Source organism: the organism of the source record quoted next, unplaced genomic scaffold (assembly GCF_019419815.1).
Source record: "Pyrus x bretschneideri cultivar Hongxiangsu unplaced genomic scaffold, Pyrus_bretschneideri_v1 Contig23, whole genome shotgun sequence".
Lineage (NCBI taxonomy): Eukaryota > Viridiplantae > Streptophyta > Magnoliopsida > Rosales > Rosaceae > Pyrus > Pyrus x bretschneideri.
In genome coordinates, this window is record NW_025999535.1 from 5,523,319 (window position 1) to 5,547,612 (window position 24,294).

The 24,294-nt window shown below is 37.1% G+C and overlaps 5 protein-coding genes and 1 non-coding gene across 10 annotated transcripts; 3 read left to right on the top strand and 3 right to left on the bottom strand.

Annotated features, from left to right (window-relative positions):
• Nucleotides 1-3,101: 3,101 nt before the first annotated feature.
• LOC103927405 (uncharacterized protein YnbB) lies at nt 3,102-7,551 on the top strand. 2 transcript variants are annotated; one of them, XM_048585528.1, is made up of 12 exons: nt 3,103-3,368; nt 3,797-3,910; nt 4,336-4,446; nt 4,528-4,590; nt 4,713-4,826; nt 4,911-5,060; nt 5,442-5,519; nt 5,594-5,815; nt 5,907-5,993; nt 6,291-6,410; nt 6,849-6,941; nt 7,104-7,551. In XM_048585528.1, the coding sequence occupies exons 1-12, from the start codon at nt 3,222-3,224 to the stop codon at nt 7,161-7,163; spliced, it is 1,359 nt and encodes a 452-aa protein (XP_048441485.1). In that variant the 5' UTR covers nt 3,103-3,221; the 3' UTR covers nt 7,164-7,551. The 2 variants fall into 2 exon arrangements, with proteins under 2 accessions (XP_048441486.1, XP_048441485.1); XM_048585529.1 differs by lacking the exon at nt 7,104-7,551 and having other exon boundaries at nt 3,102-3,368; nt 6,835-6,941.
• Nucleotides 7,552-8,085: 534 nt separating this feature from the next.
• On the bottom strand, nt 8,086-8,158 carry TRNAF-GAA. The gene has a single exon. It is a non-coding gene; the product is annotated as a tRNA-Phe (tRNA).
• Nucleotides 8,159-8,239: 81 nt separating this feature from the next.
• LOC103927404 (transmembrane protein 184C) lies at nt 8,240-10,901 on the top strand. The gene is made up of 5 exons (XM_009336324.3): nt 8,240-8,401; nt 8,646-8,950; nt 9,075-9,197; nt 9,505-9,795; nt 10,556-10,901. The coding sequence occupies exons 2-5, from the start codon at nt 8,699-8,701 to the stop codon at nt 10,763-10,765; spliced, it is 876 nt and encodes a 291-aa protein (XP_009334599.2). The 5' UTR covers nt 8,240-8,401; nt 8,646-8,698; the 3' UTR covers nt 10,766-10,901.
• An 819-nt stretch (nt 10,902-11,720) lies between these two features.
• Nucleotides 11,721-14,454, top strand: LOC103927402. Its single transcript, XM_009336323.3, has 6 exons — nt 11,721-12,355; nt 12,470-12,547; nt 13,250-13,284; nt 13,359-13,414; nt 13,899-13,994; nt 14,236-14,454. Exons 1-6 carry the CDS (start codon nt 12,206-12,208, stop codon nt 14,292-14,294), a joined length of 474 nt encoding a protein of 157 aa, XP_009334598.2. The 5' UTR covers nt 11,721-12,205; the 3' UTR covers nt 14,295-14,454.
• LOC103927401 lies at nt 14,358-18,182 on the bottom strand. Of its 4 annotated transcripts, none has more exons than XM_048585619.1 (5): nt 17,887-18,182; nt 15,994-16,895; nt 15,762-15,832; nt 15,156-15,245; nt 14,358-14,747 (listed from the first exon to the last, which is right to left on the bottom strand). In XM_048585619.1, exons 2-5 carry the CDS (start codon nt 16,115-16,117, stop codon nt 14,724-14,726), a joined length of 309 nt encoding a protein of 102 aa, XP_048441576.1. In that variant the 5' UTR covers nt 16,118-16,895; nt 17,887-18,182; the 3' UTR covers nt 14,358-14,723. The 4 variants fall into 4 exon arrangements, with proteins under 4 accessions (XP_048441576.1, XP_048441575.1, XP_048441574.1 ...); XM_048585618.1 differs by having other exon boundaries at nt 14,358-14,929; XM_048585617.1 differs by having other exon boundaries at nt 14,358-15,245.
• A 2,347-nt stretch (nt 18,183-20,529) lies between these two features.
• On the bottom strand, nt 20,530-23,326 carry LOC103927400 (monodehydroascorbate reductase, seedling isozyme-like). The gene is made up of 2 exons (XM_009336321.3): nt 23,050-23,326; nt 20,530-22,603 (listed from the first exon to the last, which is right to left on the bottom strand). The coding sequence occupies exon 2, from the start codon at nt 22,584-22,586 to the stop codon at nt 20,892-20,894; it is 1,695 nt and encodes a 564-aa protein (XP_009334596.2). The 5' UTR covers nt 22,587-22,603; nt 23,050-23,326; the 3' UTR covers nt 20,530-20,891.
• Nucleotides 23,327-24,294: the final 968 nt, after the last annotated feature.

The following is a 24,294-nucleotide window of genomic DNA, read 5'->3' on the forward strand; positions in this document are numbered from 1 at the left end:
AAAAAATTGGAAAAAAAAAAAGAAATTGGTCTAGTTCAAAGCATGTGCATCAAAAGACGACCATAGATCAACAAAGATGCGATTTTTCACACCCCTTTGCTTTACTTACACACCTCAGTTTAGTTTTACTATTGGATTGAATGAATAAAAAAAAAAAAAAATTAATGGATATACATAAACAAGAGTGTTCAAAAGAAGAAAATGAGGTATGAAAATCATTTCCCTTAACATATCATAGCAGATTACATATATCATTAAACATGCATGACATTTGATCTTCATGAATGATTCTAAACAATATATAAAAGAAGATCTCTTGAATAGATTAGAGTTACCTCGGGCCATTTTGAGCATATATATCTGATGTCTAAGCTTCTCTTCAAGGTTGTTTGGATGTAAAAATCTATCATAAAATATTTGTCTTTCTCACTCTAAATCTCACTTATTGTTGATTCTCAAAAAGAGCCTAAATACATGAATGGAGAGAAGAACTAAAGCCCCCTTTCACATATTAAGAATTATAATTAAATTCAAATCTAAGAATAAACCGTAACATGCAAGACTGGCCAATATTTGCTCTCACAGCCAGAATAATACAACAAATTTACACACTTTCCAACGTGTGCATTAATGGACAAATGAAAAGAGGATTCACTCGTCTACTTCTCACAGACTGATACACCAGCTACGTGGCTAAGTTATACATATTGAATACATCTAAAGAAAGTGAAAAATGTGATAAGGAAATAAAGATTGAAAACCTCCCAATCATTCCTCATCACGTGTGACTTTTACTTAGTAGTACTATGTGATTGAGTACTTCTGATTAAAATTCAAATTTAATTGCAAACAAAGAATAGAAGGTAAAAAATAACACAGTAATCAATGCAGACGAAGAATTTCAAAGAAAAAAAAAATTGTCAATGACCAACTAAGAAAATGCAAAAAAATATGCTATTACCTAGTATACTAAGTTGGCCGTCTAAAATGAGATAAAGAAACGTTACCTGATTTGATTTTAGCATAAGCGCTAATTGTTGGTATGGATAGGGATACACTATTATGTATACATAAAACAATTGTTTACCATATATGTGTTTCATAATTCCATTTAGTTGATGTCACCCAGTAACTATTATTGTTACTATTACTTAGTAACAAGTACTATAGCTTTTTCTTCCTACCTACTCACTGTGAGTAGGGAGCGTCTTTTAGATTTAGGGTCAAGCTCAACTTTCTTGTACAATTATTACTTTAATACTTTGTTTAATTATAAACCCATGATACTAGACGTAGTTATAACTATTATTTACTAACAAGTATTACAATTTATATTTAGTAACTTTCAAAAAATTGTTGAGTTTGCATGTGGTAAATTTATACATGCAAGTCGAAGATAGAAACTAATTACAAGAACTTAGATTTAAGATTGTCTTATTACTCATCAATAACAATTTTGTTACTGAGTAATATTGCTAGTTACACAAATTGACTACAAGGAAAAAAAATGCGCTCATAGACTTTGTCAACATAAAATTAAGGTTGATGAGACTTATTTTCATAACTAGCCTTTTGGCACTCGTTATTAAATTGAACAAAAATGCATGGAGTTTTTCATTTTTGTGCGATTACCACCTAAGCTATTGTTTTACCCTTAACAACCTAATCCTTGTGTTGCATTTTTACATCAAATCATCATGGGGAATTATTTATGTGGAGTTCACATTATTATCGTGACTAGGGTACCCAAAGTTATTTTTTATCAACTCACACCAAATTACCGTTAAAATAAGAGACATTTCTTTTATCACGGACACTACATATTCCTGAAAATATTTTTAAGTACTTCAAAACGTTATTTAGTGTTGAGTACTCTTAGTGTGGGTTTTCTTAGGTTTTATTTTTTATCTTTTATAGTTGTTGTAGTTGTTGCCTCAGTTTGAATTTACTTTCAAACGCAAAATAAAATTGAAGTGAGCGTAGTTAATTTAAGCAACAACAAACCTACACATATAAATCACGCCAATATAACATGAATCCTAAGCTCAGATTTAAAAGTAGCAATAATTTTCCAAAAAAAAAAAAAGTAACAATTTTGCATGAAGAAAAAAATAAACTAAAAAAGTGGCAACAATTTCTCCATCCAAAAAAATATTAGTGGCAACAATTTTGGTTGGCAGACTGCACTAAAATGCTTATGGGCATTGAGCATCTTTATATGTTTCTTCAGCCCTCCCTCTCACTGTCCTTCTCCTGCGACATACAACTATGAACTACAGCCTTACACACCAAATGTTCTCCTAAATCTTAGGATGTTTTCTTCTTCATATAACCTGAAGATCAAACAAAAAATGTACAAGATGTGCCAATTCATCATTCTGAATAAACGAAAAATAATCAAATATTGGTAGATATCAAAATAAAATAGTAACAATAGCACCTTCACATTCAGCACTGCCAAGTGCCAACATCTTTTATTTAATCTCATCCTTGTTGCATCAAAGATTTGCTACAATGTCAGGAGCAGAGGCACAAATAAACTTGATTAATTAGCACAAAAAGAAACTTAAATTGTGTTGATTTTTCAATAAAAACCTTCAAAACCTAATTAGCTTGAATCCATTTCAAACAAAAAAAAAAGCACAATATTTTGATTGATTTAGTTAAATGATTGTAAAGAAAACACAAGTAATTTAAGAAAATACTGAACCACTAAAGAAAATAACACACAAATTGAAGAAAATTGAAACCTCTCCTTGTCCGGCTGCTTTGAGATGGTAAGGGACATACCAGTTTTCTCGTCCCATTTTTGGAACATGGGTGTTGAATTTTGAATCTCAAAAACGACGAGTTCGCAGATAATTTATCATCAATTATTGTATAAAAAACAACTATTAAACTTTAAATAATTTGTTTTAAATCACTTACTATTTTTTTGATCAAATAGAAAATGTTTCATTTGGGATGAGGCTCCCCTCTAGATACTTTTTATGAGGATTCATAATTTACACATTGTGCAACCATAAATTATTAGATATTGTTTATATTTAATTTTAAATAAAAAAATAAAAAAAATTTAAACATATACAATGAAGGAATAGGTGAGATACAAAATCCTTTCATTTGATGATTAATCCACAAGCGCTCAAAAGTCCGAACGACCGCAAAGAAACTGTGTACTCGTAGTCGCACGGCAGGCGTCCCCTTCGAAGGACTTGACGATGTGGGCCTTATCCTGCGCCACGTCTGCTTATCCTACGCTCTCTCCCAGAGCTTCCGTACCCAGGGCTACTAATCGCTCAAGCTCTCCACTCTCAGTCCCTACCAATCACCATTTTCATGCGAAAGACTCTCCTTTTGTTCCAGAGGTATATATATTGCTTCAAGTTCATGTTTGATAGGTAGTTTTCTGCATTGCAGGAATTTATTAGAAATCAAAATTCTAAGTATTTAGCTTTTATTGCTGCTCGTGTTCTCTCAAAGTTCAGTTACTTTGCCGGTCAGTTTTCTGTTTGGTTGCTTAGAAAATTTGGTAATGGTCGAGAAAGATTAACCCTTTTAAAATTTTTGCTGTTATTTATGTTTCCATGAATTTCAGAGCAACTAAACTAACCCATCTTCCATTCATTAATATTTCCTTAATTTCTGTGGCAACCTTAATTGCTTTCTTAACTTGTGTATGATTCAATTACCATGCTCGGAATTATGTGGAGCTTGGAAGGCTGGATGTTTGGTTTAAGCACTAAAAGCTTCATTGTGATAAGAGCCCAAGTGCTTTCATTTCTGTGCAATGCAGGTTTCGGACGCAGTGGACTCGTTGTATTCAGAGTTCAGAGCCGTGGATAATTTGGTTGCACGCAATACCACCCGTGTTCTTAAAGCTTTCCAGAATGCTCGAGTTGGATCACATGTAAGTAGTTTTTTGTTTAATTCGGATATAATGTTGAAGATGGTTCATGTAATCCTTTAGAAGGAAGAATGCATAGAGTGGATCAACATGTTATTAGCAGCAGCTATCTATACATCTCATTCCATTGTTTGTTTGTGTACATATTTTTTTCTGCCTATGTTTGTAAGTAGAAGCGTGTCTAGATTTGTTCTTTGTTCAAAGGACTTTTTTTGTTATAGTAGTTGTTATAATACATGAATTGAAACAATAGTGCCTTACTGTTTTCTTTCCATACGTAACCAATGCGCTAATTCTGTAAAAAAAGTCGAAAAATTCTCTATTTGGGTCTTTTGACTTCATCAAATTCTTACCCTTCACTGATAATTATAAGATGATTAACTTTCTTGTTTATGGTATCATGGCCACTGTCATTTGTCTATAATCAGCACTTTGCCGGATGCACTGGTTATGGTCATGATGAAGCTGGGGGACGTGAAGCACTGGACCAAGCTTTTGCTGAAATTGTTGGGGCTGAATCTGCTATAGTTCGCTCACAGGTTTGCCATATATAGTGTGGTGTGTTTGCTTTATGGGGTTTTATGCAATGCTTTTTTAATCCTCTTCTCCAATACATTCAGTTTTTTTCAGGAACTCATGCTATAACATGTGCTTTATTTGCTTTTCTAAGGCCAGGGGATGAGGTGAGCTGTTAATTTGATGCAGATGCACTCCATGTTGAAAAATTATCTGCAGCTACATAATTGTTCTTTGTCCACCTATTTCCTTGGAATATGTTTAGACTTTCAACTAATCTACATGTCAGCTTTTGGCAGTTGCTGGTCCTCCCTATGACACCTTGGAGGAAGTTATTGGAAAGAGAGACTCTCATGGCATGGGGTCCTTGACAGATTTTGGAGTGAAATACCGAGAAGTTCCAGTATGTAACTAGTTACATTGAAAGATTTTTGTTTAGATTTGTTGGTGTGTTTTTTGAACTATCTCATATCTGATGTCATTTTAGCTTGCTGAAGATGGCGGCCTTAACTGGGATGCACTTATCCATGCTTTGAGACCTGAAACAAAATGTGCGCTCATACAGAGGTCATGTGGTTATTCATGGCGTCGGAGTTTAAGTGTAGATGAGATAGGGCAAGCAATTAAGATAATTAAGGTAAGTTTCTTGACTATCCCATTATGAATTTCATGGAACTGGCTTTGTAACCAGAGTGTGCCATGGAAGTGAATATCTGCATTAATCACGGTCTGAGTGACAATAGGTATCGTGATCAGATTAAAAGTGGTGTCATTCTATATTAGATAGCATGACATTTTAACAAAATGGTGTTGTTTTCACCTTGAGTAGCCGAGAATACTGGGGTGTATAAAGATTTTCTACACTTCCACTGTTGTTAATATATATGAGTTCAATTTATTATTCTGGAGTAGCCTGAAAGTGATATATATCAAACATATTATTGTTAACTCTTGTCAATCATTTTCCCCTTTGTATTGGAAAGTTTACTGTTGTTCCATTTGTATTTATCCATTCCAGACGCAGAATTCTAACTGCTTGGTCATGGTGGATAACTGTTATGGTGAATTTGTGGAAAGCATTGAACCTCCATTGGTGGTATGTGCAGATTTTATATATCCTTTTCTATTCCTTATGATGAAAGGCAATAAAATGTCATTATTGGTGTTCAGGGTGCAGATTTGATTGCGGGCAGTTTGATAAAAAATCCTGGTGGGACTATAGCACCATGTGGTGGATATGTTGCTGGGAGAGAAAAATGGGTAAAAGCAGCATCAGCTCGTCTGTCTGCACCTGGCCTTGGAGTTGATTGTGGCGCAACTCCTGGTGACATTATGCGAGCATTTTTCCAGGGTTTGTTCCTTTCACCTCAAATGGTAGGCGAGGCTATCAAGGTATTGGAATCTGCATTTCCTAGTTTACGTTTTATTTGTCATTACTTCAACTTTGAACTGAAATTCTTTTCCCTGATTTTCTATACCTTAGGGCACTTTACTGGTAGCTGAAGTTATGGCAGCCAGAGGGTATAAGGTGCAGCCACTTCCTCGTATTCCTCGTCATGACACAGTCCAGGTATTTAGAGCTTATTTTGCCCTCTTTATAAATGCCAAGCGAACCTTCAAAACATTATATTGGTGGTTAAGAAATTTAGGTCTGCCTGAAGAGTCACATCGTCTAGGGTCAACAAATTGTGTATCAGCAAGCTGCTGTTTATTTCTTTTATTCTAATTTCTAGAATGTTATTTGTACATGTAGGATGATAATGTTATTCTGGTTGTATAGCTTTGATTAGTGGATTGACAATGTTAGTTGAGAAATATGCCCTACTACAAGCAAGAGCATCTCAGATACTCATGTAATTCTTTTCAGGCTGTACAGCTTGGAAGCCGTGAGCGCCTTCTTGCTTTCTGCGAGGCTGTACAGAGAAACTCCCCAGTAGGTTCATTTACCAAACCAGTGGCTGGTGCAACTCCTGGATATGCATCAGAGGTCTGGCCGCATTTACTCCTACATTTCATTTACATAACTTCTCAGAATTTGTTTTGCATCTCTTACATTACAACCCTGGAAGCAGGCAGCAGAAGCAAGTACTATTAATATGCACTGCTCCTAATCCTAAACCAAACCTATGAGTCTGATTTTCATGAAATGTTAGTTACCAGTTGACAATTTTCCTATGTGAAAAGTTGAGAAGGCAATGCTACTTCTTTCTAGTTTCGTTGTATCTAGAACGCTAAGCATGCGTAAGAGCATTATTGAAATCTTTATCAACTGTGACATTGTCTCATTCTGTGCTCTTATGTCAAGAGTGGTTTCAGATCTTGCATTAACAAGTTCAACTGTTCAATTTAACTTGAATTTGAAAGGTTACTTGAAAATTTGCAGTTAGGCTTTCGTTTTCAATCGCCTTTAGTTGTCATGTACCAGGTGATCTTTGCTGATGGAACCTTCATTGATGGGAGTACAAGTGAGCTTTCATGCGATGGACCATTAAGAGAGCCATTTGCTGTGTTTTGCCAGGTAAGTGCTTGTTTTATATCGTCTCTTTTCCTTGTTGAGACTTGACCTCCTATTCTGCAATTTGAAGGGTAAGTTTGAAGCGTTAGAAGTGCAGACTCTGGTGTATGTAATCAAGACAGTTATTGCTTCGTAAATATTCGTTTTGTTGGATCTTTAATGCAGGGTGGCTCACATTGGACTCAGTGGGGACTAGTTCTTGGAGAGGTTTTAAAAGCCATATAATGTAGAACCAAACGTTGCAATGACGGTAGCAGAGTTGTAAGGTTGAACGTTTCCGGGAACACCAAGAATTTCTGTTTGCCATACAAGAAATTACATTTAAACTGTACAGTTATGGCAGTCTCAAGAAATATCCTCACCGCAGTTGTTCAAAAACACATAGAAGGAGCGGCATCAATCTCACTTCAATTTTTTACATAAGGTATGCCAGACCTTGTTTTCATGTTATTCGCGGGAGTTTCTTGCATCTAATGACCGTAATATACCTTGGCATACCTTGGAAATTAGTTAAATGTAACAATTTTGGCCTTTATATTGTGCATTGATTTTTGTCTCTCGTTATATCAATTGACAATGCCCGAGCGATAAGTGAAAATTTTACATTTGGAGATGGTCTTACGAGCCTTGCTGTGACACAGTGTTCGCAAGCGGAAGGATTTGATAACTAGGTTGATTATGGTAGTATTTTCTGTTTAGTTACGGACTTGATTATGAGATACAGTTGATTTTGGAGACCATGATGAAGACAACATTGAATTTCAAAGGAGCTATATATTTTTGCCGGCTAAACAAGACGACTTCATCAACTGCTTCTACATCATTTATGAAGATTTAATGCGCTTTACACACTACTTACATCGTTATATTACCATATTAGTTTTTTGTTGAAAGATATCATATCGAAAATCAACTAAGTTTTAAATATTCAAAATTAAAAAATACATACAAAATATGAATGACATTGACAGATTTTCATTTATCTCTAATATTAAAAAAATTAAAATGAATTCGAAAATACAAACAAAAGATGCATGACATTAATAGATTTTAATTTATCTCTAATATTAAAAAACTTAAAATGAATACATAAAAATGGTAGTGGGAAAAATAAAAGGCAGAAATGGACTTAAAAAGATGACTAAAATGCGGTGAAGGTGGATCGAACACCTGACCTTCAGATCTTCAGTCTGACGCTCTCCCAACTGAGCTATCCCCGCTGATTAATGTCTAATCGTCTATTATTTACTTATAACTGCAAGTTAAATGTGCCATCTCGATTCTTCAGCTAAATTTCTGCAATCGTTGTTCAAAGAGCTCCAATCGCTTCCATCTCTCAGCGCCCAATAATCTCAATCCGACCGACCAACAAACCGGTCGCGTATTTTCTCATAGCTCTCCAGAAACGCTAGAAAATTTCGCAGCGGAAGAAGCAAGCGTTTTTCTCTGCAACCAAACAGCCAGTCAGTGCCATTCATTCTTCTACCTTTAGCATTACTTCACAGTTGACTTAGCTTACTTTTTGTTTTTTTTTATATGTTTTGTGCTATGTGTTGGACTGTCTCGTTGTGGCCTGATTAAATTTGGGATTCTGAAAATTTTGAAAATTTTCTCACTTGGGTCGTCACAAGTTTATGATTTTCTAATTGGGTTTTGTGATTTGTGAAATGGATTTTGTGCTTTACTTGAATCCGAATCCTTTTGCAGGTGCTTCTTGAATCAGCACTTTTGTGGTTAAAGACCCAAAAAACCAGAGAAAAATGGCAAATCCTGCACAACTTGTTCTTCTGGGTTCCACTTTCTGTATGATGGTCACAACGCATTTCTCACTACAGCTTCTCTCAGAGCATTTTTTCTGCTGGAATAAACCAAAGGAGCAAAAGGCCATCATAATCATCATACTTATGGCCCCCTTATATGCCATTGATTCCTTTGTGGGCTTGTTGGATTACCAGGGAAGCAAAGTTTCGTTCACGGTCTTGGATTCGATCAAGGAATGCTACGAGGCTTTGGTAAGATTTCGACGTTGGGAGATGTAGTTGTTCATCTTGTATAACGAAGAAAAAAAGTAAGATTTGAGGTTGTGTTAGCATATTGTTAGTTCTGAGTTTCATTGGGTTCATTATACATGTGCAGGTAATAGCCAAGTTTTTGGCTTTGCTGTACAGCTACTTGAACATATCCATAAGTAAAAACATCGTGCCAGATGAAATCAAAGGACGGGAGATTCACCATTCGTTTCCAATGACTCTTTTTATGGTAAATGAATTTTCTTCTCGGATTCTCGTTGTTTTAGTTAATTTAACTAATGATAAATGAGAATGTTTTCTGATACAACGACTTCAATTTTATGCTTAATGAACTCATATTCTCTTTGGGATGGGAACAATAGAAAGATCTTTAGCCGTATATCCAAATTCTTAGTCTTTCCACCATCTTCCAGTTGTAGTGTGTGCAAAGGCACGTGCATAGCTAATGTTCCTTGGATTTATTTGTACCTAGCTTAGTTTTGTTAACCTTCACTAACTGAGGTAATATGTTGACTTGTATCTATCAAACAATGCAGCCTCGCACTGTTCGTCTGAACCATCATACTTTGAAGCTTCTCAAGTACTGGACATGGCAATTTGTTGTGATTCGCCCTGTGTGCTCCATCTTGATGATAACTCTTCAACTTCTTGGTGTATATCCCAGCTGGGTTAGCTGGACATTCACTATAATTCTGAACATTTCAGTGTCACTGGCTTTGTATTCTCTTGTCGCCTTCTACCATGTGTTTGCTAAAGAGCTGGCACCACACAAACCGCTCACTAAGTTCTTGTGCATCAAAGGGATTGTCTTCTTCTGCTTTTGGCAGGTAATTATCATTTTGCCTGCCCTTTCATGTCAAATGGGGGTTGTTAACTTAGAGAATGCCATTGTGGATATAGTGTTTTGTATATGTTGTGAACTCTGACTAGGAATTTAAACTCCTGAAGCCGTTAGGCATGAAAGTTACCACTGGATTGGTCTTAATGTTCATGACTCATGAATCATGAGCAGATAAGCTTCTTGCGTAGAATCTCCTAAAGAAATATTCTTGCAGTATGCATATGCATTCTTCCTTCTAGATTATCTAGCAGAAAGATATAGCAGATCATAAAATCATTCAGTTGCCAAGCAAAATCGTCTTTAATTTATCCAGATATAGTTTGTTATGGTTTAAGGAGAATAAATACTTTCTTTTCCATGCTGATTGTTGGGATTCTTGCACCGATTTTAACACGGTTATCCATGTCTAAGGCTCTGTTTCATCTTTGTTTCGTGAGATGTCCAACACCATATTCTATACCTTTGTATCTGCATTGAATCTTGAGACATACATCGATTCGTTTTCTCTGCTAGCCTCACTATAACATGCACATAACTAAGTTTTTTTGCTCAATTACCGAAACTGATATTCCCGTGATTGGTTGCTTTTAAAAATCATCCATAACGTGTATTTTCAAGAACATTCAATTTCGTTAATGTGTAATCGATTCAATTGGGAGAAGGGCTATTTCTTAGTTAAATATACGAGTTCTTTTAGAAAGAAAGTTCTTGTATGATTTGACAAAGCAGTTCACCTGATTTTGCAGGGGATTGTCCTTGATATTCTCGCAGCGCTGAAAATAATCCGATCTCATCATATCTGGCTAGACGTGGAGCATATTGAGGAAGCTCTTCAAAACATACTAGTGTGCGTGGAGATGGTTTTCTTTTCAGTTGTTCAGAAGCATGCATACAGTGCCGAGCCATACAGAGATGCTGAAATATCGACTAAGGCATATGATAGGAAGAAAGACTGATCTCGGAGATCATGAGCGTGAGTGTGGTTTAGAATCGTATGTACTGATATTTCTTCAATTCTGCACTGCAGTAGTTATTTTACAAGGAACGACGGCAAACATATCTACCTTATTCTATGTGACGTTGATCCAGAGAGTTTTCCGCTTTTTTTTTTTTAGAACAAACGATATTATCTGTACTAAAGGGAGGGAGGGGATCGGCTTAGCCTCACAATGGGCTAGCAATAATATGGTTCAAATTCGCCTTTGACGAGAATCGAACCTAAGATCTCATTTACAAGTGAAAAAGAATATCACTTAACCGTAGTACTAAGTGGTTGATCTAAAGAGTTTGTACTACTATAGATGACCCAAAAACTTTCTTAAACATTTCACTTACACTCCTTGTTTTAAAAAAAAAATTATTTCAAAATAGTCTTTGACGAGTTCTAGCACCGAACCTTGCCGCTCTCTCTGTCAAGCACAATTTGAGAGAGGGAGCGGTAAAGATCATATGCTATTTTACAATGAACGACAACAACCATGTTTGTCATCTGACATTGGAAACTGATGCTACCTGACAGTAAACTATGCTAAGCTCGAGCCATAGTTAAAATTAGTCAAGATGTGGGCATACGATATTTCGATTGACTAAACGATCTTATTTTAAATTAATTTTTTAAAAAATAATCTTTACAGAATAATTTTATAAAATAAACGATTCTAACCATGAATACGAATTTTTTGAATTAGTAACGAAGTATCTTAAAGAGAACCTTCTCAATCTTAAGAAGCCATTCCCTCGTACAAGATTCTTGATTGTACTGTGATGTGCTATATTTGCACGCTAGATTATGAAGACATGCATCCATCATTACCCAAAATTATAATTACCAGAAAGTCAATTTCCGCACAATTAAAAATAAATATTAAAAAAGATTGTGGAAATTAATACAGACTACTGCTGTTTGCCACATAAGTCACATCCAGCAAGAAACAGGATGATTGTTCGAATAAGTCAGTGCAGTGCTGAAAGTAGAAATATCAAATCGACACACGAGAAAGTAGAGAAGCCAAATCCAAAGAGAAATTGTCTTTCCCCATTTACTAAGTCCAAATACCACCATAAAATCCTCCATGAGAAGTACAAAACCAGAGTTTTGAGATATTGGGTCCTTTGTTCTTAAAAGCTTCCAATCATTTCTATGGCAACCGTCGTTCAAATCTCCATAAATTCCCTATCTTTCAGGCTGAGCAGTCTGCACAATAGGACATGCAAGAAACCTATCAAATATTTTCCTCTGTCGAGGGCAAAGATTGGGTTTTTGAAGCAGAGCAAGTTCAGGTTGCAGGCTTATTGGGACAGGGATGGGACTTTGGTGACAGATGAGGGGTGGAAGAGAAAGAAGAAGAAGAAAAGGGAGGTCGTGGTGAGGTTGAATCAGGGGTTTGGTGGGTTTAATGGCGGCGGTAGGCGGTGGCGGTGGTGGTGGGAAAGATGACGGAGCCATTGCTAGACTTCTGGGCAATTTGGCTGTAGCTATTGGATTGACTTATCTTTCGTTTACTGGGCAGCTTGGCTGGCTTTTGGATGCTATTGTTTCCATTTGGGTACTCTCTCTCTCTCTCTCTCTCTCTCTGTGTCTCTAACATTTCTGAAGATTTCTGGGTATGCTACTACTGTTTTGTGTATGTCTAATGAAATTGATGGGTTTTGATATGCAGCTGATTGCAGTGCTTGTACCAATTGTTGGTGTGGGTGCTTTTCTGTGGTGGGCAGGGCGGGATATGGTTCAAGACAGTGTAAGCTACTTCAAATTTTTAGTTTTCTTCGACTGCGTATCGAATTTCTGTTGCTGGGTTTCGCCGTGAAATCGCAACTCAAAAGTTGTTGGTTTAATTTCCCTGTTCTCAATTTGATCATTTCCCTCTATGCATTTGCAAACAGTGACTAGTAATTGAGGATAGGAGCTAATTTGTCTGCTTCTATTATTTTTTATCAATAGATATGTAGGTCTTACTCTTACATAATGCTTTGGATTGTGTTTGGAGTTCATTTATCAATCTGCAGATCTTTTAATTTGAGTGATATATGAAGAATGGATGGTTTACCCGAAAGGCTTTACGATTTAGTTCGTTAGGAGTTGAGTAATATTTGCAGTAATTGGATGTCTTGATTTCAAATAACTGTATCGCGGGCGCTGTATAAGTAGATATGGATACATGATTTCGAAGGATTCGAATGCAAAATACAGCATCGTAATCAGTTCATTCTTCCCCGTGGGGGAATGTATCAGAGAAATGCATGTTACATGTATAATAATTGAAAAATTTTGAGTACTTGAATGATACTTGTTCATATAAAAACCACTCAAAATGTTATCGACTCTTAATCAGTACTTTTTGAGTAACATCCTGGGTATTTTTGTTTTTCGAATGTGACGTTTAGATTCTTACTCTGCAGTCTTCTGCCTCGAATGATTGTTTTTCTTTATGTACTTGCAGTGCCCAAACTGTGGAAACGATTTCCAGATTTTCAAGTAAGACCAGCTAACTTATATAGTTTCTAAGGATTGTTATAACCTAACTTGGGCAATGATGCGACCTTTTGCAGGTCGACTTTAAATGATGATTTGCAGCTCTGCCCCTACTGTAGTCAACCTTTTTCCGGTATACGCTCATATTTTGGTTTCTTGCTTCTCTGAATTCCAAATTACACTTGCGGCATTTTTCCTTGTAGCTGTCTGCACTCTGCGGACCGTGTACTTACGTTACCATTACTGACTAATATTATGTGTTTTTTCGTGTTGATGAACTCCTGTTTTCTGTGTAGTTGTCAAAACTTACGGGTTTATGTTTGTTTTAGTTCCAAAAATTCCTTATACTGCTTTATCCTGTCAGTAGACCAATGCCATTTCACTACGGCGCCACTAGTAGCTACATTTAACAAGTCTCTTTACGTTGGCAGCCCCGTTTACATCGTGTTGCCAATTTTTATACCTAAAATCTGAGTAACTTGGTGGTTATAGAATATACAGGCCCCTTTTTGTGCGCTTTCATACTAAATCTTTGTAAAACTCCTTATTTTGTTTTTGTATCGATGGAAAAGTAGTGTGGATGTTGCCTCATGTTGTAAGATGTGGTTTAATTTCAGTGGTGGATGACAAGTTCGTGATGGACCCTATAAAATTCTCCAAACAATCTACAACATTTGGGCAGGCATTCAACGACTTCACCCGTTCCACAAGAGGTTATCCCTGAAAACCCTGTTGCCATTTTCTCTTCGTGATCATATTTTGCGAGCCTGCATTTGATGATTGTTAAACGTCTGCATTTTTCTTGTCACCGTTGCCTTGCATTTTTATCTTGCATTAAGGGCCAAGGGTGTAATAGACTCCTAATCGTCGATGAATCCATAAATCGTAGGGCATTTTCTATAGTAGTGTATGCATCAAATCGATATGCTTTCTGAACATTGACACTGGTTACAGGGAAGGATTCTTCTACGGCAGTCGTTGATATTGAAGCGGATGTAAAAGATGCAGACTGAGGTTGCTAATTATTCTTCGAATATGATTTGGTACTACTCTTAGATAATTGAATATAAGGGATGTAGAATAGACAACAAAATAGTTCGTTTTTAGAAAGATCCGATGGAACATTTTTGTGTCGTGGCATTGATAACGCATGAGCCATAAACCAACATTTTATTTTTTGGTACAAGCGATATTCTACTTTAAACTAATGCTAAAATGTAGAGGAGCATTCATACCTGGGTGCGCGGGAAGGAACATGTCCGCTATAACCAACATTTGATAAAGAGAAGGGGCTCCATGTACTTACAAAGTTGCATGTACAACAGAAACTGCCTAAAAACAACGATGTCTTGTAACATCAAAAAGTGCATCCTCATTGTAAACTGTTCTGAAGCCAAGACACGGTTTGTTTAATTGCACATTGTATTCAGGTCCCCCAAAAGCTAGCGTGGCCGTTCTTCAACTCTCTGCAAGCAAAGGAAGCAGATATGGAAAAACTTCCGTTTCGTAGTTCCAACTCTTTGCAAACTTATTTCAAAGTTTGAGAAACATGCAAGTCATCCAACAAGAGCTACAACTAATCAAATGCTTTGTCCCAGAAGATGAACAAATGAAAACACCGCTAGCGGATGAAAAGTACATCAAGACACTGCATAGAAAGCATACATAAACAATCCGCCCAACTCATACAACGCGAATCATTTTACGCGGCCAAGTTCTCAACACCGAATAGGAGTTAAGAATTGACAGTTCAGATGCGGCCCCAAGACACTAAATAGAAGATACAGCCATGTAGTAGAGTATGAGAAAGCACTTAAGACATTGATTATTTAGTTTCGTGGGATCATGAGATGAAAGTGAAATAGACATAGTACCTCTTCCTTTATGTCCTCTTTGCCTTTCGTGAAGAACTTGTAACCCCCATATATAACTGTCCCCAATCCAGCTAAAGAGACAAGCAGAAACTGTAAGGGAAAAAAAAAGCCGAGTGAAGCAACAGCCGTAAGATGTTAGAGTCTTGACTATCATGAACAATATGTTTGTGCTCGCGTGCAACGCTATTGTGAGCAATCCAAACTTAGTTTTGTATGAGAACTTAACCAGACCATTTTGTGTCCTTTTACCGGGTAGTTCAACGGACAACTTAACGACATCCCCCAACATATCCACCTAGAGTGGAATCTGAGACCGCTGCATAGTGCATAGCACCAGTAATTTGTTCCTCAATATCACAACGTGACCGAGAGGTGTTTAGAGATTTCTATTTCACTCCGGAGGTGCAACTTTTTTTATTGACAAAACATGGAAATTTCGACTTTGTATGGATGTTCCGCGGAACATAATAAACAAAATCACGAGGCTAGAGAATGCGCGTAGCATGACACCGCAAGAATGTTGGTGCGAAAACACGACACTTCTCAAGTAAACAAGTAATCGATAGTCTCAACAGCGAACAAGCAAAACCTTTATATAAAACTCACTTGTTCTTCCTTCCATTTAGACGGGTGCATTGGGTCCTCCCAAAAGCTCACCTTCCCAGGTCCATGACGATCTGCGCAACAGTCAAAACAACACAAAATTCTATAAAAACAGAGAAATTCATACGTAAATCACGCCTTCTGAGCAACCGAACGCAAATCAAGTGACGGAAAAAGATTAAATGGGAAGCTATTGATGAAACGAATAGAGGTCAATCAAAGGTGAATGAATTACCGCCGCCTGTGGCAAAACCGCGCCGATGGACGAGGGAATTGGTTTGAGCGGTGGAAGCCGACTTGGGAGGGGAAACCCGCGCCATATTCGCTGCACTGCGAGACGCTACTGTCCATGCCGCCATTGTTCGGTGCTGTGATCTCTCTATGAGTGCAACGGTGCAAGGTTGTCACTTCTCACTTAGCTTGGAGAGAGAGAGAGAGAGACTATGTGCAAGTCCAGAGAAGGTACACGAGAGTGAGTGAAGGAACAATGTGGCAGGAAAAATTGTTTTTGCACTGCCAGGAATGCCCTTCTTGTTTTATATTTCCTCTTTCCTACGAGGGCTTCCCCATATCTCCTATACACAGTCACTGTAACGTACCAAATTGAAATAGAGGGGCTCCAATACAACGTCACTCTAGCGTCCCAATACCTATGATTTATGGGAACTTGCTAAAACTCCCCCTTTTTTGGGCGAAAATTCTGCACCATAATTTGAGTAATGCTATGCTCACTCTGAACCTCATTTATTTGCAATACATCCACATTATTTTATTACAATTAGTTTTACTTTATAGTTCTTACATTGTTTACTTTCTGTTATGATCATTAACACCAAACCTCGTTCTAAAGACGCGAACGAATGAAGATCTTTTTCTTCTTGTTCTGCAGAAGATCCGAACCCTGAACGCCTTCATCCGGCATCTTCTTTGGATGCCCTAATCCTTCAACATGCTCTGCTGATGTCTTATGTTGCTGCTTTACAATATTCGTTTCTTCCTGCATCTGCTCCATTTTTGCGTGCATTTCCTCCATCACTAACTTAAGATCTTCCGGTTTCTTCTTGTCGTCAAGAGATGCTGAAAGGGGTGGATGGTCCTTTAATCCTTCCCGCACAATCTGATGCGCTTGCTTCCTACCTGCAGCAAAAATGGCGGAAAATGAAATGAAAAGATGGAGAAAGAGAAACAATGGTGAATGCGTCCACAACGTTAGCCAAGCTGAAAACATGGAAGTATAAACACAAAGAACCAATTCTAGTAGCCGTCCAAAAGATATAAATATTTTTTCATCAACATATATTATCCCACCCATTTAGTGGGAAAAGGCTTTGTTGTTGTTGTTGTTGTTGTTGTATATATTATCTCACATCAGATATAGTAGTTAAGTACAATAGCTCCGAACTAATTTGAACGGAAAACAGATACAGCAGTTAACAGAAAGCATCAGTGCATCCTTGCAGGCAAGGAATGGGATGCAATGCAGTACAGGCTGAGCCTGTAAACCGAATTCATCATTGCCCTTACATCCTATTCCAAATAAAATCTCCGATACCAACCGTTATACAAAATTATAAGCCTCCCTAGCTCCCTAAAATCGCTATCAAGTCTGCATTTTGATATCCCTCAATTTTCGATAGTTCACATTGTTTCGCACATCAAGTCCAAAGTACACAGTATTTACATTTCAGCCCGTTTGATAACCATTTCGTTTGTGGTTTTTGTCATCCAAAGCTTCCCCAATTTTACATCCACAGGAACTCATGTTCAGTTATTAGACTGCTGTTTCCATATGTCAAATTACTGCACACAACATTCAACACCCAAACAACAATCCAAACCTCTCTGAATTTTCCAAACTTTTCATTGAATTTTTCAAAGAACCCACAAATTAAAATCGATAAAATTCAAAATTTATGCATTTCCGCAACTGCAGTTATAATTTAATTACATGGGCATCATTCATTTCAAACAAGAAACTGAAAGGACCGATTTTAGGGTTTAACAAGAACCATCTGTTCTTGTAAAATCTCAGTACTTTTGAAATAATTAACAAAGTTAATTAAACCGGATTGCAGATTACATTAAAGCAATAAAAATCCAAAATTTATGAGACAAATGAAAAGCTAACCAGGGAAGGCTTTGAAAGAGTAGTTGATGGTGGAGTCAATGGCGAATTTGGCGATGTTGCTCAGAAGCCCGCCGCCAATCTTTTCTCGGCGGTTGGCGTTGGATTTGTGCGCTTCCAGCTTAGAGGAGGGTCTCTCAGTTCTTATGGCGGCCATTTCGGCAGCGAGCGACGTGTCGTATGGTACCCGATACGCTTCTGTGATGGACGATATATCGGATGCGTTTCGGATTGATGGAGCCCTCGGAAAACCTATGTTTCAGTATTGTCAGCTGAAAATAATGCCGTAGGAAGAAGAGGGACATTTTATCTTTTCATTTTTATTATTTTACTTTTAGTATTCTTCTGATTAGACCTTTAACTTTCTACCCATTGCAAAGTATCCCCTAAATTATTATTTTAGCCAAGTTCCCTCGAACTATTAAAATTGAAAATTCACCCCTACCCTCAAGTTCCAAGAATTCAACCATTTTTTAATCCAAAATAATATATACCCGGTCCTTTAATGTTATTTGATATTTATTATTGGATTTGGTGCTACCTACATTAAATTTGTACAGTAAGGGTTGGTTTGGTATTGTTGTGCTTTAAAAAAAAAGTGATTCTGCTGTACTGTGAGAATAAGCAGCTGTGAAATAAAGCAGCAGAGTGTTTGGTAAACTTTTTTGTAAAAGTGCTTTTGAAAAAAAAAACTTTTATGTAAAACAGATGTGAAAAAAAGCTGGGTTTTGCAACTTCTTGTTTTTGGCTTTTTTTTTCACCCGCTGTGAAAAAAAGCTGAAGCTAAATGTTTACCAAACACAAAAATAGCTCCCAGCTTTTTTTTTATACCAGTTTTTTTTTAGAATCACCTCAATACCAAACTAAGCCTAAATGATATGAACACGAGATAACCACGAGCTGGTGGCCCAATGATAAAGGGAGGATTACGAGGCTTTCTTAAAACTAAAAACTAGAGGTCTCGGGTTCGAAACTCGCTGCTGGTGTGGAAGCCAGACTTGTGGTCAGGAGAGGCTTCAATGCCTCTCTGAGTCCAGACTTGTGGCCAGAAGAGGCTTAAATGCCTCTCTAAGATTTTTCGACCTCAGGAAGGGGTGGATAACCGTGACTTACCACCAGTTGTCCCATTGAAAAAAAAAAAAGATATGGACATCAAATATTTTTTACTACAATTATTAATCAAATCTCAACTTGAATTAAAGCACAAATTTGATTGATGTCACATCATCTGGTGCACAAATTTGATGTATATAATAGAGTAAAGTACAAAAAACTACCTCAACTATTGGTGTCACGACACTTTCATACCTTATCTTTTAAAATTGATAATGTCATACCTCATCTTTAGAATTTGTGTCAATTTTATACCTTCCGTTAGCTTGGCCGTTTATTTCTCAGTTAAATTCTGATGTGGCTTGATCCGGGACCCATTTTTTATTAAGAAATTAATAAAATATTATTAAAAACTAAAAAAAATCATTTAATATTTTTTAAATATTAAAATAATAAAGAAAAGTAAATAAAATTAAAAATTAAAAAAAAACCTCAGGTCCGTTTGTCCCTCCCCCCTCTCTCTCTTCCCCATCTTCCTGCAACCCAGAAAGAAGAATGGGGAAGAAGAAGAAGAAGAAGAGAGAAAGAAGAAAAAAAAAAAAAAAAAAAACCCAAACCAAACCCAATTCGTCCCCCCTCCCCCCACCACAAACCCAACCCCCTGCAACCCAAAAAGCAGGAGGAGAAGGAGGAAGAAAAAAAAACCCAAACCAACCCGAAGGAGGAAGAAGAAGAAGAAGAAGGGAAAAAAAAAAAGAAAAAGGGAAACCCAGTTCGTCCTCCCCCACCTGCAGAAGAAGAGAAAGAAGGGAAAAAAAAATAAAATAAAATAAAACCCAGTCCGCCAGGTTTCCCGATTCCACCTCAACGGGATCTGGGTTTTTTTTTTTTTTTTTTGATTTGCAGGTAGTGGGTGCGAGGTTGGGTGCGGGGAGAAGAGGGGGTGGGGAGTGGGGAAGACAAATTGGTTTTTTTTTTTCTCTTCTTTTTTCAGGGTTGCAGCAGGAAGGGGAAGAAGATGAAGATGGGGAGAAGAGAGGAGGGGGGGACGAACTGATGTTGGTTTTTTTTTTTTTTTTTTTTTTTAACTTTTCTTTATTATTTTAATATTTAAAAAATATTAAATGATTTTTTTTAGTTTTTAATAATTTATTAATAAAAAATGGGTCCCGGATCAAGACACATCAACATTTAACTGAGAAATTCACGCTTAGCAAACGGAAGGTATAACATTGACACAAATGCTAAAGATGAGGTATGACATTGTCAATTTTAAAAGATGAGATATGAAAGTGTCGTGACACCAATAATGGAGATAGTTTTTTGTACTTTATCCTATATAATATTATTTCTAGTCCATTATAAGGCTAAGCTTATCTCTCTCTTTAGTGTAGATAATATCGTTTGTTTAAAAGAAAAAATTATTCTTATTATTTTAAGTTATTAATGTTGTTCCAACCAAAGTTCACGCCATACTCTACAAATCAAAATATACAATTGGCCTTTTGGTCGCATGTTGACACTCGCACATCGGAGTTCAAAAGAACATAGTTAGGACCCAAATTAACAGCTTTTGCACACTACGTAGATTGTTAACCTTTAGTATAACACACCTGATAATGTGTTATTAGTTGAGATGTGGCAAAATGCGTACTAAGTGTGGATAAAACATTTTCCGTCAATCTATTAGGTCACGCGCATTATCAATAACAAAAATATTAGGTTTAAGCCACGTACTTTAGTAAATAGCAACAAAAAGAGCAATGAAATTATGAAATCACTTTCTTTTTTTTTTTCAATCCAAGGAATATGTACAGAGAATGAAATGTGAAGAAATTGAAAAAAAAATAAAAAAAAATCAAATCCAGGACGCACATTACCGATCTTTTTAATTTTATACAGGGTATTACATAAATATATAGAGTTCCAGTAACCAATTAAACTCACTTCCCAAATTATAGGTGGGAATTTGTTAACATGGAAATATCAAGGGTAGAGCCCTCCCTTTTCAGTGTATCCAAATGCTCAGCTGAAGGTTGTGCCCTTGCAACTCTGGCAATAGCCTTGTTTTCTTCATCTGTCCCTCCCTCCAAAAACGTTCCCACAATCCTCCCATCCTTGATCCATGCTGCTCCAAACTTCGGTTTTCTTGACGTCGGATCGCGGTCTCCAAACAGCAACGGATCACCCACATTGTCTCCGTAAAATGTCCAAGAAAGATTGAAGGCACGCGAGTAGAAGTACGGAACATAGTCGTACTCATCAATGCACTTCCCTTCCTCACTTGCCCTGATAGCTCTCACAGCATGCTCAGCTGATTTTCTGGCGTGGTCGACATGCTCGACTCTTCTCATGTCGTTGTACAATTTCATTGGGAAAGTAGCAACGTCCCCCACGGCGTACACATCAGGGACATCTGTTTCAAACATTCCATCAGTTCGGATCCCATGTTTCTCTTCATCAACTTGGCCTTTGAACAAATCAGTGAGAGGCTTTGCACCGACACCAACAACAACAATTTCAGCTTGCAGCACCCTGCCATCTTTGAGTTTCACTGCCTTTACCTCTCCGTTTGTGTCAGCATCGAACCCTACTGCAGGGGTACCCTTGATAATTTTAACTCCTTTATTGGCGTAGTAACCCTCGTAGAAAGCAGCTATCTCTTTAGTGAAAAGCTGAGGCATGCACCATGGATCCCGAGACACCATGGTGACATCAAATTTGTTGATTCTCATAGCTGCTCCGACTTCAAGACCAATGTATCCTCCTCCAACAATCACTACCTTTCCTTTTTTCTTGGCTCTAATTGTCTCTACAAGTTTATCGGCGTCACTAATTTCCCTCAAGTAGAAAATGTTCTTCGCATCAGCTCCTTGCACGCCGAATTCTGTCAGCCTTAGAACTCTGGAACCAGTTGCAATGATCAAAGTTTCGAATTCAAACATTCCCCCAGTTTCACTAGTGAGGATCTTTGAATGAAGATCCGCTTTGACTATTTCTGTGCTGAGAAGTAACTCAATACCTTTCTCCGCATACCATTCTGGAAGCAGCTTCTCACCTCCACTTCCGACGCAGACATGGAACCCCGGAAGCCTTGCAGCTCCCTCAGGAAGCAGATAGGCCTTACTAAGTGCCGGACGTTCATAAGGTGCCACGGCTTCTTTGGATATGATCGCTAACTCACCAGGTTTGAGCCCTTGCTTGACAAACTCCCTTGCTGCGTATCCAGCTGCAACTCCACCACCAATAATCACGTACTTAAACGATTTCTTAGTGCAAATCTCATTATAGAGACAACCCTTTTTCAGCAACTCCTCAACTTCTCCAATTTTTTCATCAACAAGTTTTGCAAGATGTACACGCGAGATAAATTTCCTTTCACCGAGCTTTTCAATAGTTAGTATTTGAGTTTTGATCCTTTCCGCGTTCTCTAACCACTCATAGACTTCATCTCTTTGTTGTATAACTGGAACAAGAGGCTCGGCATCTAACTTTTCGACTATACATTCAATTTGGCTAATTAGCTCTTCCAACATTCTTCTGAGAGTGTTCATATTAACAACTTGAAAGTTTTGTTGATACTTAATCCATCGCCTAATCAGATACCATATGAACATTATTCGTTCACAAATCCGCGTCAGAAATCCCATAGCTGAATTTTTACTTCCTACACATCACCAGAACAATGCAAGATACTTTTAATCTGAATATACAGTATCTCGATCCATATATTTTCCAACAAGCAATTCGATGAAACTACTGTGGTTAAATATTTCCTACCATATCATATACAGTTGGTAACATCTTCGTCTATTTATATATCAAATTTTAATATCTTTTAGTGAAACTACTGTTAACTTCACCGGCATCAGCCTTTATATTTTCTTATTTTCACATGATTTTTTTCCGGACATTTAACGAGATTTTTGTCGAAATTAGCCTCTTCCTCCCAAGTATGCTAGAAAAGAGGGAGGAACTAGCAGTAGTGTATCTGTTTACTCTGGCTAGCTCTTAGTTGTTTGGCTTCGACGTAAATTAATGTAAAACGGTAATCTGAAATTTGTAACATAAAAGAAACTAGCAGTAGATAATTTTCAGAACAAGATAGTGTACCTGGCTTCACTGACTGCTAAAACACCAAATCTTTCTTCCGCTAAATGCCGCGTCCTCTGTGAAAGGAAACCGAAAACCAGTGACAATTAAAAGTACCTTATGTGTGCAAAGGATTGCCTTGAAAGGCTAAGCCCTTTATAAGAGAACTGAAAACTTAAACGCAGTGAGTTACTGAAGCAAGGTATCTGCTGGCTTTGGTGCGTAGGGAAGCAAAGCACCGGATGAAATGCAGTGTTATAATCTTGGACAAGCACTTTCTGAGGTTAAAGTGCTTTTATAAAATTACTTTCTGATACTAAGCCTTTTCTTGAAACAAGGGCAAGAACAAATATGGTTATAAAAATTGAACCTTGTATTACAAGATGAATTTTTTTTACTGGACAGTAGAGCCTTTCGACACTGCAATATGACGTGAACATCCCCACATAAGTTACATAAGTTTTGTTTCGGATGAACGCATACGTATAGATTGTTATCACTTTTTCATAAAATTACAAGTTTTTTTTTTTTTTTTAATGGAAAAGCATCTGCCATATATTGCATTTTTATAACCCAAAAACACTTACAACTTTTTCTTCAAAAAAATATAGTGAGAAATGTTTATGAAGGTGAATGTCGAAAGAAATGTATTTGAACCCTCCAAAAGTAATTTCAATCAAACCCTTGTATCGTAAATGAGGAGCTATTATGTAGATAAAAAGTTGGACTCTTGACGTGTATTTTGGTGTTTATATAAGCTATTTGCCACAGTTATGAGTCAAAACAGTCCCGCCTTCAATCCAACTCAAAATAGAATGTCCCACAAATGTTAGCTTAAAATCACGAGAATAACTTGTATGAAAGGAGGACGTCAAGGTGACTGTCCCGAACTGACCACATGTGAATGAAAAATTTCAAACACATGACTTTATGTTATCAGTCCGAGTCTCCAAGATACATAAAAAAATATCTAACAAGTTTGAAAATAAATTATGAAAGCAAAATTGAGACGAGGGGAAAGCTTTTTCATTCGGACGTGAGGAGAAAGACCTATTGAAGCATTAACATAAGTTTATTTTCATTATCAAAAATATTGTCAAATGGAACGGCAATGTTTCAAAAAAAGTAGGCGTACGATGAAAAAAAGAGTTTGCGCTTCTCTCTCACGAGAAATTTTTCAATGTGCTTCAAGCACGCTCTGGTATACCAAGTGTAATAACACAATTGGTTGAAAACTTGAAAATGAAATTTCTGACCAATTGTATA

Bases quoted from the DNA above. Each gene is read 5' to 3' on its own strand.
- LOC103927400 (XM_009336321.3), bottom strand. From the start codon at position 22,586: ATGGGATTTCTGACGCGGATTTGTGAACGAATAATGTTCATATGGTAT.
- LOC103927402 (XM_009336323.3), top strand. From the start codon at position 12,206: ATGGCGGCGGTAGGCGGTGGCGGTGGTGGTGGGAAAGATGACGGAGCC. The intron at 12,548-13,249 runs GTAAGCTACTTC...ATGTACTTGCAG, and splicing joins GGGATATGGTTCAAGACAGT to TGCCCAAACTGTGGAAACGA. The intron at 13,285-13,358 runs GTAAGACCAGCT...GACCTTTTGCAG, and splicing joins AACGATTTCCAGATTTTCAA to GTCGACTTTAAATGATGATT.
- LOC103927404 (XM_009336324.3), top strand. From the start codon at position 8,699: ATGGCAAATCCTGCACAACTTGTTCTTCTGGGTTCCACTTTCTGTATG. The intron at 9,198-9,504 runs GTAAATGAATTT...CAAACAATGCAG, and splicing joins TTCCAATGACTCTTTTTATG to CCTCGCACTGTTCGTCTGAA. The intron at 9,796-10,555 runs GTAATTATCATT...CTGATTTTGCAG, and splicing joins TCTTCTTCTGCTTTTGGCAG to GGGATTGTCCTTGATATTCT.
- LOC103927401 (XM_009336322.2), bottom strand. From the start codon at position 18,040: ATGGCCGCCATAAGAACTGAGAGACCCTCCTCTAAGCTGGAAGCGCAC. The intron at 16,896-17,886 runs GTTAGCTTTTCA...TTTTTGCTGCAG, and splicing joins CTCTTTCAAAGCCTTCCCTG to GTAGGAAGCAAGCGCATCAG.
- LOC103927405 (XM_048585528.1), top strand. From the start codon at position 3,222: ATGTGGGCCTTATCCTGCGCCACGTCTGCTTATCCTACGCTCTCTCCC. The intron at 4,591-4,712 runs GTGAGCTGTTAA...TCTACATGTCAG, and splicing joins TTCTAAGGCCAGGGGATGAG to CTTTTGGCAGTTGCTGGTCC. The intron at 6,411-6,848 runs GTCTGGCCGCAT...GTCATGTACCAG, and splicing joins CTCCTGGATATGCATCAGAG to GTGATCTTTGCTGATGGAAC.